Source organism: Phascolarctos cinereus, unplaced genomic scaffold, assembly GCF_003287225.1.
Source record: "Phascolarctos cinereus isolate Bilbo 61053 unplaced genomic scaffold, phaCin_HiC Scaffold_9;HRSCAF=440, whole genome shotgun sequence".
NCBI lineage: Eukaryota > Metazoa > Chordata > Mammalia > Diprotodontia > Phascolarctidae > Phascolarctos > Phascolarctos cinereus.
The window spans coordinates 67875959-67900321 of NW_027556402.1; the positions used below are offsets into that span (position 1 = coordinate 67875959).

The 24363-nt window shown below is 38.3% G+C and overlaps 1 protein-coding gene across 4 annotated transcripts in view; it reads right to left on the minus strand.

The window, feature by feature from the left end:
* The window catches only part of WWC2 (WW and C2 domain containing 2), a 250000-nt gene that overhangs the window by 94459 nt on the left and 131178 nt on the right, over nucleotides 1-24363 (minus strand). For all 4 annotated transcript variants that reach the window (XM_021007608.2, XM_021007612.2, XM_021007613.2 and 1 more), the window contains 2 exons: nucleotides 10903-10982; nucleotides 1222-1351 (listed from right to left, as the gene is read on the minus strand). In XM_021007608.2, coding sequence (XP_020863267.1) covers nucleotides 1222-1351; nucleotides 10903-10982 — 210 coding nt within the window. The remainder of the gene's footprint in view (nucleotides 1-1221; nucleotides 1352-10902; nucleotides 10983-24363) is intronic.

Below are 24363 nucleotides of genomic sequence, written 5' to 3' on the forward strand. Positions count from 1 at the left end.
TGTGAAGACACATTTAATTATTTTATGATCCAATGTTTTAAAGAATTATAAACATTAAGATTCTTATAATGCAAAAATAGACTATTTACAAAAGTATTGTTAAAGCAGTCAATCACTTAACTCTCATCAGAGGTATTTTTAAAGTCTATTTTAGGGCACCTGAAAAGAAAACTTAAAAGTGCCTATTAGCTACAGAAAAATCAAGAATATTTCTCTCTCTCTCCCTCTCTCTCCCAATATATATAACCAATATTCTACCAATGATCTACTTGAGATACCTGTATTTAATTTTAAGGCTGAAGAAGACTTATCAAGAATAGAAATAACACAGTGATATTAGATATTCCTCCAAAAAAGGTAAATCAATCATACTAATTAGCCAGGTTCAGGGCTCAAAACGTCTGAAATCCACTCTGTATGGCTTCAGCAAATTAAATATGGCCTTTTTATTTATTCTCTGATGAAGCTTTGACCTGTCTGCAAATGTCTAAAGTCCTGGGAATGCAGCAGACAGTACAATATAGAGAGCTGAATGGCTTTAGCCTTACTGCATGTAAGACATTAGCTGAATTATGGCCAAATTCTATGTGTTGATTGGAGAATTTCGCTGTTTGTCATCAAGCAATCTCTCCTGATTACATCAGGAGTAGTCCAAGGTGATTTACTTAGATGCTGGTCATCTCTAGGCCGGAAGCCCTTTTCGATTAGTTTTAAGATCCTCCATGAGTTTTCAATTTCCCTTTTATGTGTTGTCTTCTCTGATTAGAATATAAGCTCATAGATAGGCAGGGACTGTCTTTCTTTCTACTTATCCCTAGATAAGCAGAGAGTATCCCCAGAGCTTAGCACAGTGCCTGGCAGATAGCCAGCACTTAATACATTTTTTGACCTGACTTGATAATAGAATTAGGAATCCCCTAGTCTGCGGCTCCAGGAGCTACTGAATGTATCCATACAAAGATTAAGAATTGCGGGGCATCCTCAGAACCAACCTGATCTCTCCAATACTTGTCCTACTTTTTAACACTCTCCCCACCAACTACTTGTCTTGGGCCAAATTTAAACTCACTTGGTGAGCCCTAGGACAATGCTTGAACACAGCACAAGTCAAACAGTAACTTGGTTTACTACAAATGTTGGGTATTTTTCTCCCAAAGGAAGATATGGAGGAACCGAGAGAGTAGAAGTATGTTTAAAAAAAAATAATAATGTTGCACATACCTGCATGAGATCTTGTTTCTCTCTCTCTCCTGAGCTAATGGCCTTCCTGATGGACTTCATTTCAGTTAGAATAGCTTTGGCCTTACTAAGTTCATATCCACTATGTTCCCCAGACATTTTCTGGTCAATTCTGCACAAATATCAAAGGAAGAATACTGGTTAAACCGGTCATTCCATCAAAAACCTTGTCTATAAATAACAATGCCATTTTTTCCCATCCTTTCCAGCTCCTAATTCCCACCTTTTCCCCTATATTTGTTACAATCCAATTCATACTGGAGCTAGTTAAGTTACTCATCTTGTTTCCAAATAGGTCTAAGTTATGGCAGGCTTTCTCTTTCCCCAGCTGTTTTCTCACCTGCATCATTTCATTCCCATTACCACCTATAAGTTCTAGCATCCAAACCTCACACACATTTTCATCCATATCTCCACCATTTCTAGAAGATTAAATAAAGATATTTTAACAGAAAAGTAACATTAATAGTTCTTACTACTGTGACAACCACTGGCATGAATATCTTTCAAATAAAGAAATAATTCTTTATTTGGCCCTGGCAAGTAACCAGCCACATCTAGGCTAAGAGGTTGTTTTTTTCTTTCTAACCCCACCCTGCCAGATGTTATCTCATCTTCATTTTATGAAGCATATGAATAGAGAAAAATGGAGACAGGACTGTCTGTCTTAATAACTTGGTATTTTAGGAAAAAGACAGAATGGTGTATGTTATTTTTTGCCAAGTATATATTGCTAACATTAGTTTAATGAAAATTCATCTTCAAAGGGATTTCATTATAAGTGCAAATCTGGTTACCAACTGGACAACTGTCACTAGTATTCAGCCATAAATATATCTCGTGAGCCCCTTGTGCCAAGAGATATAAATGGGACTTTATGATTATTTTGCGTTGTACAGACCATTAAATAACCTGACTCTATTTGAAAGATTTTTAGAATCATTTCTAAAGACCTTTTCTCATCTTCTGAATCTTACTCTAGCATGCTCTCTAGTCTCATTAGTAATACATTCGATGCTTTAATTGCTGAAAATACAGCTGTACTTTTGCCCCCTCGTTCTCATGCTCACAGACATCCTAGCACACAGGTCTGTTTTATCCACAGAACCTTTGGACAACCGACATAGTAGACCATACTTCTATGAGTCTTCAGAGGAAGCTGTCATTGAGTTCCACTGACTTCTAAGACATTTAAAGAGTTTACATTTCCTTTGGATATAAACATTGTGACCTTAAAAACAATAGCTATTTCATCTTAACTTATATCCTTCCAACTTTAGTTTACTCTAACAAGTGCAGTTTATAAATAACATATTTCCCCCAAGTACTATTTAAGTAAATAATTTATAATGCTAAACAAACAATTATAGCTCTGCTTTAAAGAACTTAGGAAAATACTTCATCATAAAGATCATCACTACATACCAAATGCTTTTTTTCCTCCTGCTTAAAAAAACCACCGCATAGAATGACATTGCTTTTTTCTCCTCTTAATCAGGTCAGCCACCACAAGAAATGCAGTGATTGAACACTATACATACTTACTGACATAAAAGAAACCACAGAATTTTTGTAAAAGGAAGGGTAATTTCAGAGATTACTTTATCCAGACCCTTCATTTTAAAGATTAAGGAAACAGAGGTCCAGAAATGACTTAGCTAAAGTAACATCTCTATTTGGATGGGCTGTTATAGTAATCCCATTCATAAGTTTTGAACTCTGAAAGTTTGGTTTTAAGTTCATTTATTTCTGAAGTGTTTTTGGGGGGAGAGGGCAGGGGAAAAGGCAAGGCAATTAGGGTTAAATGATTTGCCCAGGGTCACACAGCTAGAAGTGTCAAGTGTCTGGTCTGAGACCGGATTTGAACTCAGGTCCTCCTGACTCTAGGGCTGGTGCTCTATCCACTGTGCCACCTAGCTGCTCCTAAATTTTTTACATTCACATTTGACTCTTGTAATATATTACTGCCATCAAAACTTGACCAAAACCCCCAATTCTGATTTGGGGAAAGGGCTTAGAAATTAATTGCTGGTTCCAGATATAATATTCTGGCAGTATGTAATGAGGTAAATATGATCTCTCAAAGGAAAAAAAAAGGTAAGACAATCTGACAGGTTTTGAATACTGGGAATTTTCAAGTGTATTTAGAGTAAATCTTTACAAAATTATAAAGTCAGCATGCTAAGATCTTATAGTCTACACATTTTTCAGGCAATTGCATGACTACAATGACACATTTTCCTTCGGATATTCCTTCTAAAAGTCTCCCATTACATTTAATTTTTTCTCCAATTATATATAAAAACAATTTTTAACATTTTTTTTAATTTTTGAGTTCCAAATTCTCTCCTTTCCTCTCCTCCCCCCCCCATTGAAAAGGCAAGCAATTTGATCCAGGTTATACATGTGTAGTCATGTAAAATGTATGTCCATATCAATCATGTTGTAAAAGAAAACACAAACAAAAAAAAAACCACAAGAAAAATAAAAGTAAAGAAAAAGTATACTTCAATCTGCATACAGACTCCATCAGTTTTTTTCTGAGGAAATGGATAGCATTTTTTCATCATAAGCCCTTCAGAATCGTCTTGGATCACAGCACCGCTAAGAAGAGCCAAGTCATTCACGTTGGTTATCATACAATGTTCTCCTGGTTCTGCTCATCCCACTTTGCATCAGTTCATGTAAGTCTTTGCAGGCTTTTTTATGAGAGCTCATCATTTCTCATAGCACAATAGTGTTCCATCACAATCCCATACAACAATTTGTTTAGCCAGTCCCCAGTTGATGGACATTCTCTCAATTTCCAATTTTTCGCCACGACTAAAAGAGCTGCTGTAAATATTTTTGCTTTTTATCGCTTTACTGCCCTCACTTTTATAAACGTCTCTTGTTGCTTGTCCTTCATTTTCAAAGAGGACCAATGACATTACAGGGTGATATCTTAACTTGTTTGCGAACTGGATTTAAGGGAGGCAGAGTGGTGCAAAGTCAGCCTCACTTTCTCTTCCAGAGTCATAGAAGTCCAGAGGCAAGACAAAAGTCAGGACGATTGACAATGGCCTGCAATGCAGTGGATGACCTTGGCATTGTCAATTTCTGACCAATCTCTAAGTATTCCACAGCCTCTGCTTCAGCCACCTTCATGGCCATTGGAACAATCTGTTCTCATCTACCCATTCTGCTGGGGGAAGTCTTCACATGGTTGGTGTAGCCATCCCCCCAACTCACCCACAGGTTTAAGGCCTGTCAGTTACCCTCAGCCTGGTTTAGTCCATCTGATGAGATGACTTACCATACTGCGGCTGCACATGCTACAGCTTCCCAGAGCCACAGCTGAGAGCTGAATAACCAGGTGGACACCAAAGGACACCAATGAGCAGCTCTGAAAAGGGCTCAGCAGTCCACACATCAGATGCTAGTCCTCCCTAAGCACCCCGTACATCCTATGATTCTCTCTATACACATGTACACTTTTCTCATAAAACATTTTGTAATTACTAATATTCTCTTGGCTACTTCTTTTGGGGTAATAAGTCTGAAGGTTTCCCCTCCCCGACCAAACTTTGAGTATCTTCCCCTCTTTCAGATATGTTAAGACTCAAGGTACATTAAGATACCTTAACACCCTCAAAATTATGCCACCTCCAACACAGACCTCCTTGTGTATTTTTTCATTTGTTTGTTCATTTTTTAGGCAATTGGGGGTAGGTGACTTGCCCAGGGTCACATAGCTAGTAAGTGTCAAGTGTTTGGTCTGAGGCCAGATTTGAACTCAGGTCCTCCTGACTTCAGGGCCAGTGCTCTATCCACTGCGCAACCTAGCTGTCCCACAGAACTCCTCGTAGATGTGAAGACCTGCCCAGTGTGGTAGCTTCATTTCTATTCATGGTGAATTAAGTTTGGTCCATTATCCCTCCTATTTCCCATTTAATACCTTTGGGATGTGTTTATTTTGTTGGGCCTTTGCCATGCTTTCTGAAACTGCTCTCTGCTTGCATTATGATGCAATTCCAATTCATAATTTTCCACCATGCTCTCCATTAAGATTTCATAAATAAGTTTATATTTTAAACTGGTTTTTCCACTTGACTGACATCTCCCTCTGCTTGACAAGGAGATCAATCATTTGCTAGCTGAGGTGGTTTCTAAATTCTTTCAGTTTCCTTGTTACAGCAATTGGCTAATTTGGGTAGATTCCTTAGGAAATGGTGATAGTCTGTGTCAACATCTGTTCTATTTCGTATTTTCCAGTATCAAACAACTGTCTATGTAGGTCAGTTTACAGATACTACAACTGCACACCTTATCTTCTTGGTATTGCTTATGATAGGGTAGCTAGGTGGCACAGTGGATAGAGTGCCATGCCTAGAGTCAGGAAGACTCATCCTCTTGAGTTCAAATCTGACCTCAGATACTTACAAGCTGTGTGACTCTGAGCAATCCTATTTGCCTAGGTTTCCTCACCTGTAAAATGATCTGGAGCAGGAAATGGCAAACCACACCAGTATCTTTGCCAAGAAAACCCTAAATGTGGTCATGAAGAGTCAGACACAGCTAAAATGAGTAAACAGCAACATCGATTACGATCTCTGTTCCTATAAATCAGTGATCTAAATGTACACACACAAGTGATTCAAGAATGAATGACTTGCCCATAAATAAATAATCTTGTTAAAATATAAGCAGATTTATTTTTACGTTATTTGGTGTTCACTCACTGTGTCCAGCGCCTCCCAACTCTGTTCTGAAAAAAGGTATTCGTGACATATCAGTGTAAGTTTCCTGGGTAGTATGGCAAACCTTTGACACTTCACATTTCTTTATTTCTGAGCCATATTTTCCAAAATCTTTTCCCCTGCCCTTTCCTTTTCTGACTTTTACCTTGAAACCTTACTGGTTTTAACGGGGTGGATAGATCTTACTGAATTCTTTATATGATTTCTTACGTTCTTCATTCTTTGCAACAAATATTGGTTTATAATTTGCAGTTATTTTCACGTATTTTTTTTAAATGCTTATCATGAACACTGCAATAAGTGATTGCAAAATATCCCATGAAAGGATGATTCTTCCTGCCTGTGAGCGCTAGATGAAAATCAACATTATTTGCCTCTTTGAGGAGAAGCTATGGACCATCCTTCTCCTTCTACGTGGCTACAATTTCCTTTTCTCTTCAGCTTCATTTATCCTGAGAATGTTAAGATATGATTCTGCTCCTCCTGTATCATATCCACTCATAGTTTTTGGCCAACAGTTAAGTAAAAGCTTGTAGATGACCTGACTGTGGAATTATTAGCATCCCCTTTAACCTTATTAGATGTGGAATTATTAACATCCCCTTTCCCACACTCTGTCACTTGTCCCTGCAGAAGTAGAAAGGGCTATGGAGAACTGTGGGCCATCTTGTATTTCTCTTTGTTTCATGCGGCCAAGGAATTCACCACCTCAGTGTCAGCCTATTGGTGATGAGTGTCTCTCTACTACCCTAGACTAGGCCTTGAAAAGCAGACCAAGTTTGTCCCTAGAGCTGTAGTGAAGGCTTCCCAGCATGGGAGAAGCCACTATAGCCTGCATTCTGCGAAAATAGCTATAGAGAATCTTAGGCATTAGAGCAAGGCTTTGCACAGAGGCTGCTTTTAGTATAGGGCAGAAAAATACAGAAAATACCAGAAAAAAAATCAGTATCCATTTCCTATACAATGCCTGTGGAATGAGAGGAAAAAACAGTTTTGTCACATTTTTTTGTTTCATCCACAGTTCATTCTATATGAACTGTCAGAGTAAAAACCATTTTGGGGGCCTTAGATGGAAAATAATCAAATCATAAAGACATGCCCCCCCCACATACACATATTCTGTTCCCCAATAAAACTGTTAAAAGATTATAGTATAAAATGAAAACATTGAAGAACACTAAAATTACAAGACCCAACAAAAATAATACAGCATTTAAAACACCGAAAATTCCTTTACTGAGCTTCTATTTCAACTCTTTTATGAAGGACTTATTTTTTTCTTCTTAGCCTGCCCCATCACAACCCAGCTATAAGCAAAGATCATTTCAGGTCAAGAGGCTCTTGATTTCTCTAAGTCATCGGGTCTCCAGGTTTAAATAGTTCTAAGGCACACTGATGATGGGGGATTCTGATTGAATGATCACGTAGCGGGCATACTACATGGCAGCACATTACTTTGTACAGTGCCCCACACTCCAAATAAACCTGCTTTATTCTGTGTATAATTAAGATGTACAAAAAGGTCTCCAACATAAGATATCGTATCTTTCAGGTTTCAGCCAAAGGGATTAGATCCATTCCAAAGTGGCTGCCTGAATTTCCACAAGTGTCCATTGTTTTCCTGTGGTATGCTGTTGACAGATTCTCAAACATGCCTTGAATTCCTCTAGAAATTGCTTGCAAGCAAGTCGCTTTAAAACAATACCTCATTGTGGCATTAATATAATAAAAACAGCATGTTTGGCTAACCTTTAATCCCAGGATTGTGGTATGAGTTGTTGTTATTGTTGTTGTTTTAAAACAGCATTAGGCTTGTGTGTGGTCAATGATACCTAATTTCTGGATAAACCTATTAGGGCAATTACCCCTTCACTTTCTAACCACAACCTCAAATTTATAGTGGTTTTATCTCCCACCCCACAAAAAAAAAATCTTATTTTAGAAATTAAACATTTTTCAATCAACTCCATCATTTACTGAGGCAGATTAACTTTGAAATAAACTTCTTTTCACTCAATAACAGGGAATAGTTGGGAGATAGGGGTTGTTTTGAACTTTGATTGTCCTCAAAACTTTCTACTACTCCCAGCTACTAGACAGACTGTAATTCCTACCAGAGAAAATGCAATTCGTGGAAGGGAGAGCGGCGTACAAAACCTCAAACTAATTTGGTTTCCAGATTATTTCATTTAGTCGTGGAGATTTGTTTTGGATTCTGTTCTTCAGGCTGGCTCTGGTTTGGAACCATACTTCTAGGTCAGAATTGAAACCCACACAGCTTTTGAGAATGTAGGGAAATCTAAAGCACCCATGCATTCATGAAAGCCTTGGGTGAAATGGGGAAAAGGGGCCAGGATATATGTATGTAGATACATACCACTGTCCATGTATGCACCAGTAGTCAATGGTCTGCCAGAAGAACAGAACAAATGGCTATCCCTAGATGTCACCTGATATTTTTCCATGTAGAACACTCAGTATATGCTTTTCTGGGGTTAGCAAGATACCAATGAATCACAGGGAGAGATTAGAACACTTCTTATGCAGACCTTGGGAATCCCCTAAGGACACATCCTCGTACCCTATAAAGACTTGGATGGGCTGACAAAAATCATTCTGGTTCCTGACTGCAACAGAGGGTACCCTCCTGAGCTTACAGGGCTGGAACTGAGTACATTCCCCACAGGAGATACTTTAGAACAGGTTGGTATTCTCAGGCAGGATGTGATAGAAAGAAGTGTGAGGGTACAGCAGAAATATTCTCTTCTTGGCCCAGGTTATGGGAATCTCCCGGAACTTGGAATCACAGAAATTTACTGGAATGGTTATTTCCTCTAAACATCTTTTTTTTAATAACAAATGATCACTTAACCTGCATTTAGAGACTTCTATTATGGAAGAATGGACTAACCTCCCAAGGCAGGACATTCCACTTCTAGATACCTCTAATTGTGAGGAAGTTTTTCCTTCCATCATGTCTAAATAGGATCCTCTTCAGTTTTCACCTACTATTCCTATATCAGTCCTCTCAAACCAAGCAGAATATGTCTGTCCCTCTATGCCCAAAGAGCTATAAAACTATGCATACCTTTTGATCCAGCAATACTACCGCTAGATCTATAGCCCAAAGACATCCAAAAAAAAAGGGGGGGGGGGAGGACAGCTAGGTGGCACAGTGGATGATAGAGCACCAGTCCTGGACTCAGGAGGACCTGAGTTCAAATCCAGCCTCAGACACATAACACTTACTAGCTGTGTGACCCTGGGCAAGTCACTTAAGCCCATTACCTACCAAAAAAAAAAAGAGAGAGAAAAGGACCTACTTGTACGAGAATGTTTATAGCAGATCTTTTTGTAGTGGCTAAGAATTGGAAATCAAGGGGATTCCCATCAGTTGGGGAATGGCTGAATAAGCTGTGTGGTATGTGGTTGTGATGGAGTATGATTGTGCCACAGGAAATGACAGGCAGGATGATTTTAGAAAAACCAGAAAAGATTTACATGAACTGATGCAAAGTAAAGTGAGCAGAACCAGGAGAATGTTGTACATATTAACAGCAATACTGTATGACGAAGAACTGTGAATGACTTAACTATTCCTCAGCAATACAATGATTCAAGACAATCCTGGCGGTTTATTATGAGGCATGCTATCCACCTTCACAGAAAGAACCAATATTGTCTGAATACAGACTGAAGTATGCTATTTTTCAGTTTCTTTCTTTCTTTTTTTTATTTGAGTCTTTTTGTACAAAATGACTAATATGGAAATGTTTTACATGATTGTACATGTGTAATCTATATCTGATTGCTCACTGGCTCAGGAAGGAGAGAAGGGAGAGTGCTCAAAACTTTTTAAAAATTATTTTAATATATAATAGGGGGAAAATAAAATATTATCTTTTTTTTAAAAAAGAAAGTAACTTAGATTTTCATTTATTTTCCCTTAATAAAAGCTGTCACTTCTGAAGATATTTAAGATATTTGAGGGGGGAAAAAATAGTCTGTTTCAATGAGGGAACACCAAATACTTGAAGACTGCTACTATGGTCCCCACCAATAGACTAAAGATCTCAAATTTGTTCAATTGACCCTTGTTTGAAATAATCTCTGTTTCCCTCATTATCACTTCATCATCATTCCTAGAGGCACATCTTAGCTCACTGACATTCCTCAAACGTGGCACCTAAAAGCTAAAATAGAGATGAGCTAGCACCAGGGGTATGCTGGTAGATGTTATACCACTGGGGAAAAAATGGCCACAGGGAAAAAAATGTGCACAAGACACACTTTTCAATTTAATATAAATAAATAACATTTCCCCCATCACCTTCTTAGGTCTAGACAAGCAGCAAAACTAGGAGTCAAGCCCTGATCTGTAGTATTTGTCAATTTTCAAGGCGTAAGGGTTCAAAATGACAATGTCACAGCTGGCTCCAGCCCAGCCCTGGCTACCTGCACACTCTGCCATTGCTTATGTCTAACCACAGCCTGCCACCACAACAGCTTGTCTAATGTGGCTGCTATTTTACAATGCTTATTCATAGTGAGCTCACGCTCTACAGAAATGTCCCAGTCTATTTGTGAACGTAAAAATAGCACTTTACATTTATATCCCTATTAAATTTCAGCTTCTTAAATTCCACTCATCATTCTAGGGCACTGAGATTTAGGATGCCTTCTCTGTCATCCAGCATGTTAGCTGTTCCTCCGAGCTGTACATGCTACATCCCCCCAAAAGAAAGCCAATGCCTTGAAGTCAGAGACATGAGGTCACTGGTGTCTTTTGCATCTTCAGTGTGGATGGAGCACAGTACCTTACACACAAGTGTGTGTTATATTGAACCTCCACTGATATTTTATTTGCTGCTAGCCAAGGAGCTCATGATGTATTCAAGTTAATTTCAAACATTTTTATACTCACTGTTGAAGTGTTTCAAACCCTTGTTCTTTGTACAGTAATTCTTGCTTCATCTGTGAGAGTTCTCGCTTCAGTTTTTTAACCTTTTGTGAGAAATTAATGTAAGAATTAGAAAACCAGGGAGAAATAATTTACTTAGAATTACAGACTATTAAATATGGAAGGAACCTTCATGTTTATTTAGTAGAACTTTTTTATTTTACAGATGAGGAAACTGAGGCTCAGGATGCTTAAGTGACTTATCTACATGAGGCCTAGTAAAGCAGAAGAAGCTGGATTTGAAACCAGGGCCTCTGACTCTCAGGCCACTCACTGCATTTTCTACCATACTACTAATGGCATAAGAGCCATTAGTGGCAAAATGTCAAAAAGAAAGGAACCGGTTTCTTGACACTTACTAACTGTGTGACCCTGGGCAAGTCACTTAACCCCAACTGCCTTTTAAAAAAAAAAAGAAAGAATGTAATGAACTGGTTTAAGCAACCTTCTCTTAGCCTTATTAGTCTACAGGAAAAAAAATTTCAGAAGGAATATTAATTTTTCTTTTGGACTCACAGGGTACCTTTACTCAATTACCAATGAAGTATATTCCATAGAACCATAGAATTTAGACCTTGAGGGAATTCTTGATCTTAAATCCAACCCCTTTTATTTTACAAATAAGGAAACTGAGGTCTAAAGAAAAACAATTGTTAACAAGTAACAGCAGAATTTAACCCCAATTCCTCTAGTATCAAATCCAATGTGCTTATACCCCAAGATAAATGGTGTTTAACTGACTCTTCAGAACAAACACTGGGAGAATCCGGCTAATTAGCCAGATAACATTGGTATCATCAAGGCATTTCATTTTGGTCAACTACTAAAGTTCTTCACAGAATGTCCAAAGACAGTTCATTGTGAAGTATCAAATTATATCACGAAAACATTACACATATTCATTTTTGCATTTCTGAACTACATAACTTGCTATTTCATTCATTCAAACGTAAGACACTGTTATGGGCAGCTATCAAAGCTAGTAAGACACAGTCTATTCCTTCAGGGACTTCACTGAGTGACAGAGGAAATAAGACATATATTCAACTACAACTCAAGGTAGAGGATGGACAGTGGTGTAAGGGAAGCATGAGCAATGTGCTACAGGCCTCATGGAAGGGGTGGTGTTTGTCCTTAAAGGATCTACAACATTGATAGGTGGGGACAGGCAGAATCGTGAGGTGGTAGAGAAATGTTCATAAACCACAGAATGATAATTATCATCCAGAGAGATACTGACAATCAACAGCCCAGATAATGTTCTCTTCCCTTCAAAGTTTGGATTCTTTAGGGCTTCTGCAAAATAACCTGTTGTGACTTTTTCTAGAAAACCATTAGTCAGTAACTAAAATAAGGAAAAAGTGAAAAAAAAATTTAAAAGGAAACTGAAGTCATATTAAAGGTAATGAACAATATTGGTTCAAAAGGAAAGATTCTGAAGCACATTTCCTTTCTCTCAGGAAAGAGGTGGGGGACAATGGATGCCAAAAGCTGCATATGCCATTAGCTGTGTTTTCTGTGTGAACTGATTGGCTTCAGAGTTTTTCTATGTGGCAACAAAAGATTCTGGGTGGAGGGAGAGAGGAAACAAGGAATCTTGGGGAAACGGGTACAGTACAAAATCCAAAAGGTATCAATACAACTTTTTATAAAGTTTCCCCCCGCAAAAAAAAAGAAAAGCAGTTAATTTTTTATGTGGTAAGAGCTGGAGGGATTGAATGACTATGACAGAAAGAAAAAAGACATTAATAAATTCTTTTTAATACAGCTCTCAAAAAAGCAACTTCTAATTGAGGCATACAGGGAAATTACATTAGACATTTATTAATTCAGACACTACTCCTTTAGAATTTGTGATAGTTCTGAAAAGGGCTGGGTTAAAATTTATATTTGCCTATTGAAAAAAAATAAAATGAGAAGGGATAATCCATGTTTGACTTAAATTCAGTCAGACAATAAACATTTATTAAGCAATTACTACGTGCCAAGGGCTTTTCCAGGTCTAAATCTATGATCTGATGATCTACAGAAGGGTATATTGTGTGTTAGAAGAGCCACCAAAGTGTCCCGAATATAAAAATGACAGAACCAAGCCTAGATATAAAGAGGATAGTTAGGATAGAGGTATGTAGGATTGCAGATATGGGAAAGTGGTAACTGGGAAGAAGCGAAATGGAAAAGATCTATCAGGCAGCAATAATGGCTAACAAAAAAGGGAGAATCAATAACAGAAAAGTCAAATATAATAATACCAATGCTTCAAGCACGGGAAATTAGGTCAACTCGGAAGGAGGCACTAGCTGAGGAATGTAGTGAAGTTCTGGCAGTGCCACTTGGCTTCAGGTGGACATTTTCACTTAAGAAGTAGGATACTCACATTTCAAGGTCTGAAGGCAGGGCAAGGCTGGAGACATATTTGGAGTCATTTCTATAGAGATGCTAGCAGAAATTATGGAAGTAAACAAGATAGAAAGAAAATAGACGGCAATTTGGAAAACACCTGCTTTTGAGGGGTTAATAGGAGATAAGGAGCTCACTCAGGAAAAGGGAACAATTGGGGGGAAGAAGAACAAGGAGTATGCCCCCAACTACTTGAGATATATTGGGGGAAGGACCAGATTTGTGATTTCTTTTGTACAGGGTAGTCCCATCTTCCACTGATGCAGACTAGTATATGTATGCAACTTTTAGACTTGAAAAAGGTGTTTGATGCCCAGAGAGGTCAATTAACTCACCCAGGTCACAAAGCGACTATATGTCTGTGACTGTATAACTCAAACCATGGTTGCTGCGCATTAATGAATGGAAAAGTGTGCATGACAATATAACAGAAACTCTTCAGAACCATAGCCATTTTCTCTCTGTGAACCATTGTATTATTATGTTCCTCTCTCCCCCCTCAACATGGATCATTGTTATTACTTTTCCCTACTTGCCCAGTCCATTATTAATTGCCCTTCTTCTGCAGGACACCATAAAACATGCTATGGGTGGCTAATGTGGAAACTATGGTTCCCCTAGCATCATGTTTTTGTTCAATTATTTTTTTTAAATGATTTAGTTTAAAAGTTTAGTTATAAAGGGCAAGGAAATGCCCAGATAGGATTATGCATTCTCGAGACTCCTATGCCAAAGCAAAAATCACACTCAAAGAGTAAACAAACAACATATAAAATGCTTAGCTCCAGAATGCTTTACTTCTTCCAAAATGAAAACCTAGTTGTATAATAGCCTATAAGTGGTTCTATCACAATGAAGTGTCTTCATCCTGATGTTTTCTCCAAAGCATCTAATTTTAATCAGCTGCAGTTCACCACCTAATTTTATTATTTTTCACCTAGCATTTATTTTTTATTTATTTTTTACTTTTTAAAAAATTTTCACATTAGTCATGTTGTAAAGAAGAATTAGAACCAATAGGAGGAACCACAAGAAAGAAGAAACAAAACAAAACAGAAGAAAAAAAAGAGCAAATAATATGCTTCGATCTGCCTTCTAACTCCACAGTTCTTTCTCTGGATGTGGATAGCACTTTCCATCATGAGAATTTTGGAGATGTGTTAGATCCTTGCATTGCTGAGAAGAGCTAAGTCTATCCAAGTTAGTCATCGTACAACATTGTCTAATTTTTTAGAACAGCTTCTGCAGTACCAAGCCAGTGTGGTTCTGTGCCAGAAAGATGAGTTCTTTGACCGTAGGCACGTACTGCTTTCTCTGACGACTTCACAAAGTAAACTGACATTTTAAATTTCTTTCAAAGTTATTTTTGAAAACTATAAAGGTAAAATGATTAAATGTGATACATATGACAGGAGTTCATAAGAATTCTGAGACCTCCTGCAGTCTCGATGATGATGAGTCTTATTTTAAACAAAGGAGAAGGAATAGAAAAAGAGAAGAAAGAGGAAAGGTACCAGTCCTGGATCTCAGGAATTTCATAAGACAGGCTGGCTCTGTGGAGAAGAGTTGACCTAAGGGTTCACAAAGCAACATTAAAACAATAATGAGCAAAATGGCATTTGACTAATGACTAACTTCACTTTTCACCATTTCCCAACTTGTCTTTCAGAGGTCTCCTTGAGCAAGTCAAAAAAGGGCAACTGTCAACTTGCTTGTCGAGAGACATCCTTCCCTTGTCTATTCTTATGCACTACAAAAAATATCTCAACACCAAACTTCCCCTACCATGAAAGTCCTCATTAAGGAAGACCAGAAGTAAATTCCAGATGGGCCAAAGGTTTAAACAAAATTTTAATTTCATTTAAAAAATTCATGGAAGAAAACAGAATAGCATATATTTGTGACTCATGAAGAAATGCGGGTACCAAGAAAAAGATGGGTATGCTGGAGTATATTAAAAGAGAAAAACATTTATGCAACGAAATGTCAACATGTTTCAAAAGGAAAACAACAGATTAGAGAAATGTGACATAACTGGTAAAAGCTCATGTTAAAATAATTTAATAAAATAAGATCTTATCCAGATTTTACTCAATGAATAATAAAAGTAAAACATTTATGTGTGTGTATATATGTGTATTTACTTGATTTCTGTGTGTATGTGTATATGTGAAAATAAAGTAAATTGTCACACGGCAAAATGCACAATTTCACTAACAGTTTATCAAAGTATCAATTAAAGCAGCTGCAAGGTGCCACTGTATACCCAATAACCAAACAAACTAAATAAAAAACAATTTTAAAATGGTATTGGGTAGGCCTTGAGCAACAGACATCCTATCAGATTGTTGGTGGTTCCACAAATTGGTTGAATCTTTCTGAAGAGCAATCTGGCAATATGTAACAGCTACATAATGATGACTTCTATACCTTTTGATTCAGTAATGTCTAATTTGAGAGCTTTATTCCAAGAAAATATATGAAAGAGGGGACAAATAATTTGTACAAATGATGTTAATAAAATAAGAAAATATTAGAAAGACCACAAATGCTCAACAATAGATGAACGGTCACTTCAATCATAGTATAAAACTAAGCTAAAACAGGAAAAATACATAGCTGTTAAAATTACAGGGGGCAGCCAGGTGGTGCAGTAGATAGAACACTGGCCCTGGAGTCAGGAGGACTTGAGTTCAAATCCAACCTCAGACACATAACCCTCACTAGCTGTGTGACTCTAGGCAAGTCACTTAACCCCAACTGCCTCACCAAAAATAAATAAACAAAATAAAATTACACATAGCATGACACATTCATATGGAATAACATTTTTAAGTTTAAAAAGAGGAACATACTGGGAGTACAACTTTGATTATAACCACGTGAGGAACCAAAATGTACATTAACAAAAATCAGAAGGTAAAGTGGAGTCAAGTAAACAAACACCTGTGAAAAACAGCACGGTGGAGTGGGGATGGAAAGCCCGCCTGACAGTCAGGAAGACATGGGTTCAAATCTTACCTCTAAGGAGCTTTGGCCTCCTGGGCAAGTCACAACCTCTCCGCACCTCAGGCAACTCTCTAAGAAGAAAAGTTGTTGACCTGCATTGGTAGAGGGAGTTCCTCACTGGGGACTCCCTCCATATACAATGAAATCCCAAGGTAAAAAAAAAATTTTGAATTTTGTTTTACGTCTCTTAGGTTCTTTTTCTCCTATAAAATAATTCATTAAATTCAACGTTAAAGAAACACCGAGAGAACCTCACTATGAAGTAAATGATATAAATAAATCAATAAACATTTATTTATTTTTGGCTAGGCAATGGGATTAAGTGACTTGCCCAGGGTCACACAGCTAGTAGGTGTCAAGTGCCTGAGGTCACATTTAAACTCAGGTCCCCCTGACTCCAGGGCTGGTATTCTATTTACCCCGCCACCTACCTGTCCCCTAAATAAACATTTATGAAGAGCCTACTGTGTGCCAAGCACTGTGCTAAATGCTGGGAATAAAAAAAAGAGGCAAAAGACAGCCCCTGCCCTCAAGGAACTTACAATCTAATGGAAACATCTCCTTAGGATTCCCAAATTTAATGCTTATCTTTTCCACAAATTCCTTTGTCCAAGGTCCAGATTGTTTCCTCAATTACCTAATGAATCAGAAAGGAAATGTGACCCACCATTCTCCTTGACCTCTGTCTCTACAGCCTAGATTCTAGATTCTACAGCCTAGAATCTACTAGAATTCTTACCTCATCCAGAGCCTACAATTCAATCCTGGATGTTGGGGATTTATATGTATCTCCTCATCTTCTCTGCCTCTAACACTGCCTCAATTAAATCAGTCCTTGACACTTGGAGCCATGTCAATGCCACCCTCCATTGAAATCTAAACCTTTCAGATCAAGCAGAGGTGCTTCAGTAGTCATATTCTTCTTATTAAACATGTGAAGACAAGCAAACAAATCATTACATACACATACGGCAATTTTTGTCCACTGGATTTGTTGTCTCCTGCCTGTGGACCTTGCCGTATGTATATGGTTGTGTTAGACACTGACAACAATAGACTTCTTCACTACTTTCCCCCTTTGTACCCCAGGCAGCCAAAGCTTACACACAGCCCTTCAAAGATATGGGAGAGTGAGCTCTGTATGCTTGAAATAGTAAGAAATGATTAAATATTTACAAATATGCATTTCCATATCAATGTTGACTATTTTACACTTTAAGCACCCAAGGGGACTTAAAAGTTGTGAGTAAGTAAATTTAGGCTCAATGTAAAGAAAAATTTCCCAACAATCTGAGCTATGGAAAAGTAGAATGTGCAGCCCTGGGAGGTGCTGTGTTCTGCCTCTCTGAGGGCTTTTAAGTTAAGACTGAATTGGACTATTACTTGTCTTATGTATTATAGATGCATTCACGTATGGTGGGGACTAAGTGACTTCTAAAGTCCCTCCCAACTCTGAGATTCTGTGATTTGTGGTTACTTCTAAGTGGTAGACCACAGGCAGGGCACCACCCATCAGTTCCAAAGAAACAAATGGACCAAACAGCTTGGGATAGGGCAGTATCTGGCAGGGTCTGGCCAATCTGCACATTTAAAAAAGGAAAGGTGGCAGCTAGGTGGTGCAGTGGATAGAGCACCGGCCCTAAAGTCAGAAGGAGCTGAGTTCAAATATGGCCTCAGGCCAAACACTTGACACTTACTAGCAGGGTGCCTAAAAATAAATAAGCAAGTAAATAAATAAATAAATGAAGACAGTTTTTCAGAAAAAGGAAAGGATGTATATATGACCAGAAAAAGTTAACTAAGTATCCTTATATTTATGAAAGAGGTGAATAGTTACCTAATAGTTACCTATATCTCTAAGTTTCAGAATAAGTTAATGAAAAAACACTGCCACATTGTCAGTTTTAAAGGTCTGAATACTTTCACATTCATTAAGTATAGACCCACAGCTAATGCTTCCAGGCAGGACCTGTGAACCCAGAGCATTTGTAAGAAAACTGAACTGAAATATCTCTAAAAACATTTTACTTTTTAGAAGGAAATGAAGGTTCTCCCTAAGACTGGGGTCCACAGCAATCCCTACATATAAAAGTTTTTCCTAGTTCTAGCTGCATTATGTTAGTTTCCAGTAGAATCAAGTTAACTATTCCTGTGCCTTCTCATAGGCTTTATTTTTCTCCAACACAGGGCTCACCCGTCCTCTTAAGACAGAATCCTGCTTGTGAAGCTGCTTGGTAAAATAAATACTTAGATAGATAGACAGATAAAATTAAATTAAATTTTAAAAATTTTAATTAATTTTTTTAAGGCAATTGGAGTTAAGTGACTTGCCCAGGGTCACACAGCTAGTAAGAGTCAAGTGTTTGGTCTGAAGCCAGATTTGAACTCAGTCCTCCTGACTTCAGGGCTGGTGCTCTGTCCACTGCATCACCAGCAAGCCCTAATTAATTTTCTTTTTTAAAAAAAAGCATGATTCCACAAAATAGCTCCTTGACTTAAACAAGTTTCTTAAGCTCTGACTCATTTTCCTCAAATGTAAAACTTATTATGTCTGCCCTGCCAATCTGCTTAAAAATAAAAGGAATATGACTATTCAAATATACAAATCTCAAGCACTGAAATCTTTAAGAAATCAGGGCAGGGAGAGTCAGAATTACTAAGTCCCCCTCACTCAATGATCCCATGCAAGGAAATTTAGACAGTTGAACAGATGCATAGTCCAGTCTTACTCTAGTCAAGTCAACTAGTATTTATTAAATACTTACTATGTGCCAGGCACTATGCAAAACACTGGGAATAAAAGAAAGGCAAAAACAACCCCTGCTCTCAAGGAGCTCAGAGTCTAATGAAATCATGCATGTACAAACAAGATATAGAAAAGATAACTGGGAGATAATCTAAGAAGCAAGGCTCTAGGCATTATAGGGAAGGCTTCTTATAGAAAGTGGGATTTTAGTTGAGACTGGAAGGAAGCCAGGAAAGCAAGGAGATGAGGGAGGAAAGAATTCATGGCATGGGGAAAGTCAGTGAAAATGCCCAGAACTAACTAGGAGAAAGAGGCCAGTGCCAGTGGAACACAGAGTATGTGGAGGGGAGTAAGAGATAAGACTAAAAAGGTAGGAAGACACCAGGTTACAAAGTGCTTTTTTATGTTTGATGCTGGAAGTAATATAGAGCCACTGGAGTTAAATGAATAAGGGGGTTGACATGATCAGAACTAAACTTCAGGAAGATCAATTTGACAGTTGAATGGAAGACAGACTGGAGGCAGGGAGACCAAGAAGAGGAAGGATATAGCAATAGTTGAGGCATGAGATGATAAGGGCCTACACAAGGGTAATGGCACCATCACAGAGGAGAAGATGCACATACCAGAAATGAAAAAATAGAATTGGCCACTGCCGGGACTGGAAACTGATTGGATATTGGGGGGAGGAGAGGAAGGATGTCGAGAGAATGAGGAGTCAAGGATGAAACCTAGGTTGGTTGGGAGCCTAGGTAACTGGGAGGATGGTGGTGTCACCTTGGTAGTAATGGGACAGCGATAGTTGGGAAGAGGTGAGGGCTTAGAGGGAAAGATAATGAGTCCAGCTTCAGATATGTTGAGTTTAAGATGTCTTCTCCAGGCATAAACTATGATATGAACACCAAGAATAAAAAAAAAAATTCAAAACTATGACTTCTCTATATTTGCCCATTTATATAATAATTTGTATAAATAACTTCTATTAAGAACAAAGTATTTACACTAAGGCCACTTTGTGTGAAGATTAGCACAATAGATGGAGTTAGTCTTTTAAAACTAGTTAGTCTTTAAAAACTTTTAAAAGTTTCTTGAAGTCAGTGAGATCACAGACTCTCAGAGTTGGAAGGCACTTCCCAAGACACCTACTCCAACCTCCTAAAACATGACTTTTGTGTATAATATAGCCAACAAAGGTTCTTCCCTCCACCCAAAGACCTTCAGCAACCAGTGGCTCATTTCTTTACCAGGCAGCCCACTCCATTTCCAGACATAGATGATCCTCCTAATTCTACAGAGAATTAAGACCCGCCTTTCTGCAACTGCTACCAACTTACTACTCGTAGTTTTGTACTCTGGGGCCTAGAAATCCCACTTTCACAGGATTTAGGAATGTCAAGGTATAATCTGAACAACAATAACAAGGCCTCCAGTACCCAGGGCAGATTCTGCATGGAAGATTTACAGAAAAAGACGGAATAGCAGCCCACAGGAATTTTGATCTAGTCAACAAAGGAAATTCCTCGCAGGATGATTCCAAGTAAGGTATTTTGGTGAAGGGGCTTGAAGAAGGTGAGGTCCCGACCTATGTTAGGATAAAAAGCTATCCCACAGCCTAAGAAGAAGCATTAACAAAAAAGACAATGCAGTACCAAATTCAGAACACGGATCTGATAGTGCTAAAGCGATACCACAATTCAAAGGAAAGCCAGCAAAACAGATTTATGAGATGCCTTGCATTTGACCTACTTTTTGCTTTTTGAAGAGCTATCATTCTGAGCTGGATTATACTTGGACCTGGGGCCATATTCCTCTGGCTACATCTACTACTGTAGTTAAAAACAAAAACATGGTAACAAGGTAATTTCTACCCAGTTCCCAGCAACACTTACACACTCATAAAGTTGATAAGATTTTCAAATGGTATCTAATCAACATTTCAAAGGGTAGTGATAATAGGTGATAATTTACTTAGAGAAGCCTACAGACTCTAAATTAACATCTTGGCTATCAGGGCATGGAATGAAATCAATTTATATCAGACCGTTCCTGCCCGAAGAATTTCTGTCCTTCTCCCTTTCTTTTTCCAGATTCTAACACCCCCACCCCTGCCTTTGTACCTTAAGTCTTAGGTCTTTTACAGCCTTATAAATATATACCCACCCTCTCTTCCTTTTTCTTGTACCATGACTCCAGTCTTATACCTAACATTTCTATAAACATGAAGGTGGAATAGAAATCATTTTGCACTCCCTTCTTATAGATATTATGAAAATTTTACAGATGAGGGAGCTGACGCTTAGAGAAATGAAGTGATTTGCCCAAGGTTATACAAACAGCACATGCAGGAGCCAGGATCTGAAACTAAGTCTGTCCGGACTCAAAGTCCAATGTTCTGTTATACCACACTGTCTGGTGAGAATTAAAGAAGAGAGGAATGTCTGAAAGTAGTACCTGGAGCCTCCTTTACCCAACAGCCCACAGAAAGCTATATCTGATTCTAGGTATTTGTGGGTTGGAATCCTTACCAAATCATAGCTCACAGGCCCCCATCAATGTGTTAAAATTTTACTAATGAGCTGGGGGACTTACTTAGCTCAAAGTAAAAGTATTTAATGAAATGGTATAGTAATAAAAATAATAATACAACATTCCTCTCATATGTATTTCTCTCCTAGCAACAAACCAGAGATTGATTTTTCCCTATAACAATTTGGAGAAAAAATATTCTCATGCATAAATACCCTAAAATGGAATAGGAGTCAAGAAGGAGATAAAAACATAACTCTGACTACATAATTATGAAAAACCCCAATGACCATAAGAAGGATTCAGCATAATGTCTAGAGAAATCACTGTAGCTGCATAGAAAATTGTCTGACAAACACATTTAAACAAAACTATGTAAGGAATAGCACATAATAAATGATGAATATTAAAGAATGGCATAAATCCAGAAGTATTTCATCAGCCACAATAACATAAGGGATTTCATGAAACACGGAAAGATTTATAGGAACAGGTGTGCAACAAGGAAAGTAGAACAAGAAAACAACATACCTATGCTCCAACAATATTATAATTGGATATGACACTAGAGAACAGAAATAAGGCAGAGCCAAGATGGTGGAGTGAAAGCAATGACTTGCTTGAGCTCTCCCCCAAACCCCACCAAATACCTATAAAAAATGGCTCTAAACAAATTCTAAAGCAGCAGAACCCACAAAAAGACAGAGTGAACCGAATTTCCAGCCCAATACAATCTGGATGATTGATCGGAAAGGTATATCGCGCCAGGCGGAAAGAGGAGCACAGTGTGGCATGGGCGCACAGGCTGCAGTGAACCTGGAGCAGGCCTCAGAGGACTGAATCTCCAGCAGCTGTGGCAGCTTCCAGACCTCTCAACCCACAAACACAAAGACAACTTAGAAGGTCAGTGGGAACAGTCTGTTTCTGCGGTGAGAGAAGAGCTAGGTCTCAGAGCCAGTTCCAGAGCACAGAGCTCGGGCACCAGGGTGGTGGGTGCATCCGGAGCTTCAGGCCTGCAGACTGAGGGGGAATCGAGTGGCTGATCAGAGGGGGACTGCAGGGATCTCTTTGCCAGTGTCGAGGCAGGAATCTCTTGCTTTGCCCGTGCTTGGATCTGGGTCACAGTTCTCAGTGGCAGTTCTGCCATAAGAAGGAGTGCTGGCATGGTGGAGCTTGTAGTGGCTGTGGAAAGGAACCCCTCCTCACAGTTACAGGACGAAAGGAGTACTTGTGGTCACAGACCAGGAAAGGAGTAAACATCCCACCCCTTATCATACCACCTTGGAAGAACTGAAAATTTCAGGTCCCTACAAATATCTCTGAAATCAGCTGTACAGACCCCTGAAGCTTAGAACAGTACATTCTCCACACTGGAAGCAGACTCTTAACTAAAGAGCTTTAAAACTCAAGTAATTGGCCGGGATCATGAGCAAGCAGCACAAAAGGAGTCAAACTGTATTATCTTACTTTGGTGACAAAAAAGATCAAAATATACAACCAGAAGAAGATAACAAAGTCAAAGCTCCTACATCCAAAGCCTCCAAGAAAAATATGAATCACTCCCAGGCTTTGGAAGAGCTCAAAAGGGATTCTGAGAAGCAAGTAAGGGAAGTAGAGGAAAAACTGGAAGAGAAATGAGAGTGATGCAAGAAAATCATGAAAAACAAGTCAACAGCTTGCTAAAGGAGACCCAAAAAAATACTGAAGAAAATAACACCTTAAAAAATAGCCTAACCCAAATGGCAAAAGAGGTCCAAAAAGCCAATGAGGAAAGAATGCCCCAAAAAAAAAAATTTGCCAAATGGAAAAGGAAGTCCAAAAGATTACTGAAGAAAATACTTCCTTAAAAATTAGAATAGAGCAATTGGAAACTAGTGACTTTATGAGAAATCAAGACACTGTAAAACAAATCCAAAAGAATGAAAAATAGAAAACAATGTGAAATATCTCATTGGAAAAACAACTGACCTGGAAAATAGATCCAGGAGAGAGAATTTAAAAATTATTGGACTATCTGAAAGCCATGATCAAAAAAAGAGCCTAGACATCATCTTTCAAGAAATTAGCAAGGAAAACTGCCCTGATATTAGAACCAGAGGGCAAAATTGAAATTGAAAGAATCCACCAATCTCCTCCTCAAAGAGATCCCCAAAGGAAAATCCTAGGAATATTATAGCCAAATTCCAGAGTTCCCAGGTCAAGGAGAAAATATTACAAGCTGCCAGAAAGAAACAATTCAAGTATTGTGGAAACACAATCAGGATAACACAAGATTTAGCAGCTTCTACATTAAAGGACCGCAGGGCATGGAATATAATATTCTGGAGGGCAAAGGAGATAGGATTACAACCAAGAATCACCTACCCAGCAAAACTGAGTATAATCCTTCAGGGGAAAAAATGGTCATTCAGTGAAATAGAGGACTTTCAAGCATTCCTGATGAAAAGACCAGAGCTGAATAGAAAATTTGACTTTCAAATACAAGACTCAAGTGGAACATGAAGAAGTAAACAGGAAAGAGAAATCATAAGAGACCTATTAAGGTTGAACTGTTTATGTTCCTGCATGGAAAGATGATATTTGTAACTCATGAGACCTTTGTCAGTATGAGGGTAGTTGGAGGGAAAAAATTATATGTATGTGTAGAAAGATATATAGAGGGCACAGGGTGAGTTGAAGATGAAGGGGTCATATCTAGAGAAATAAATTAAGGGATGAGAGAGGATTATACTAGAAGAAGAAGA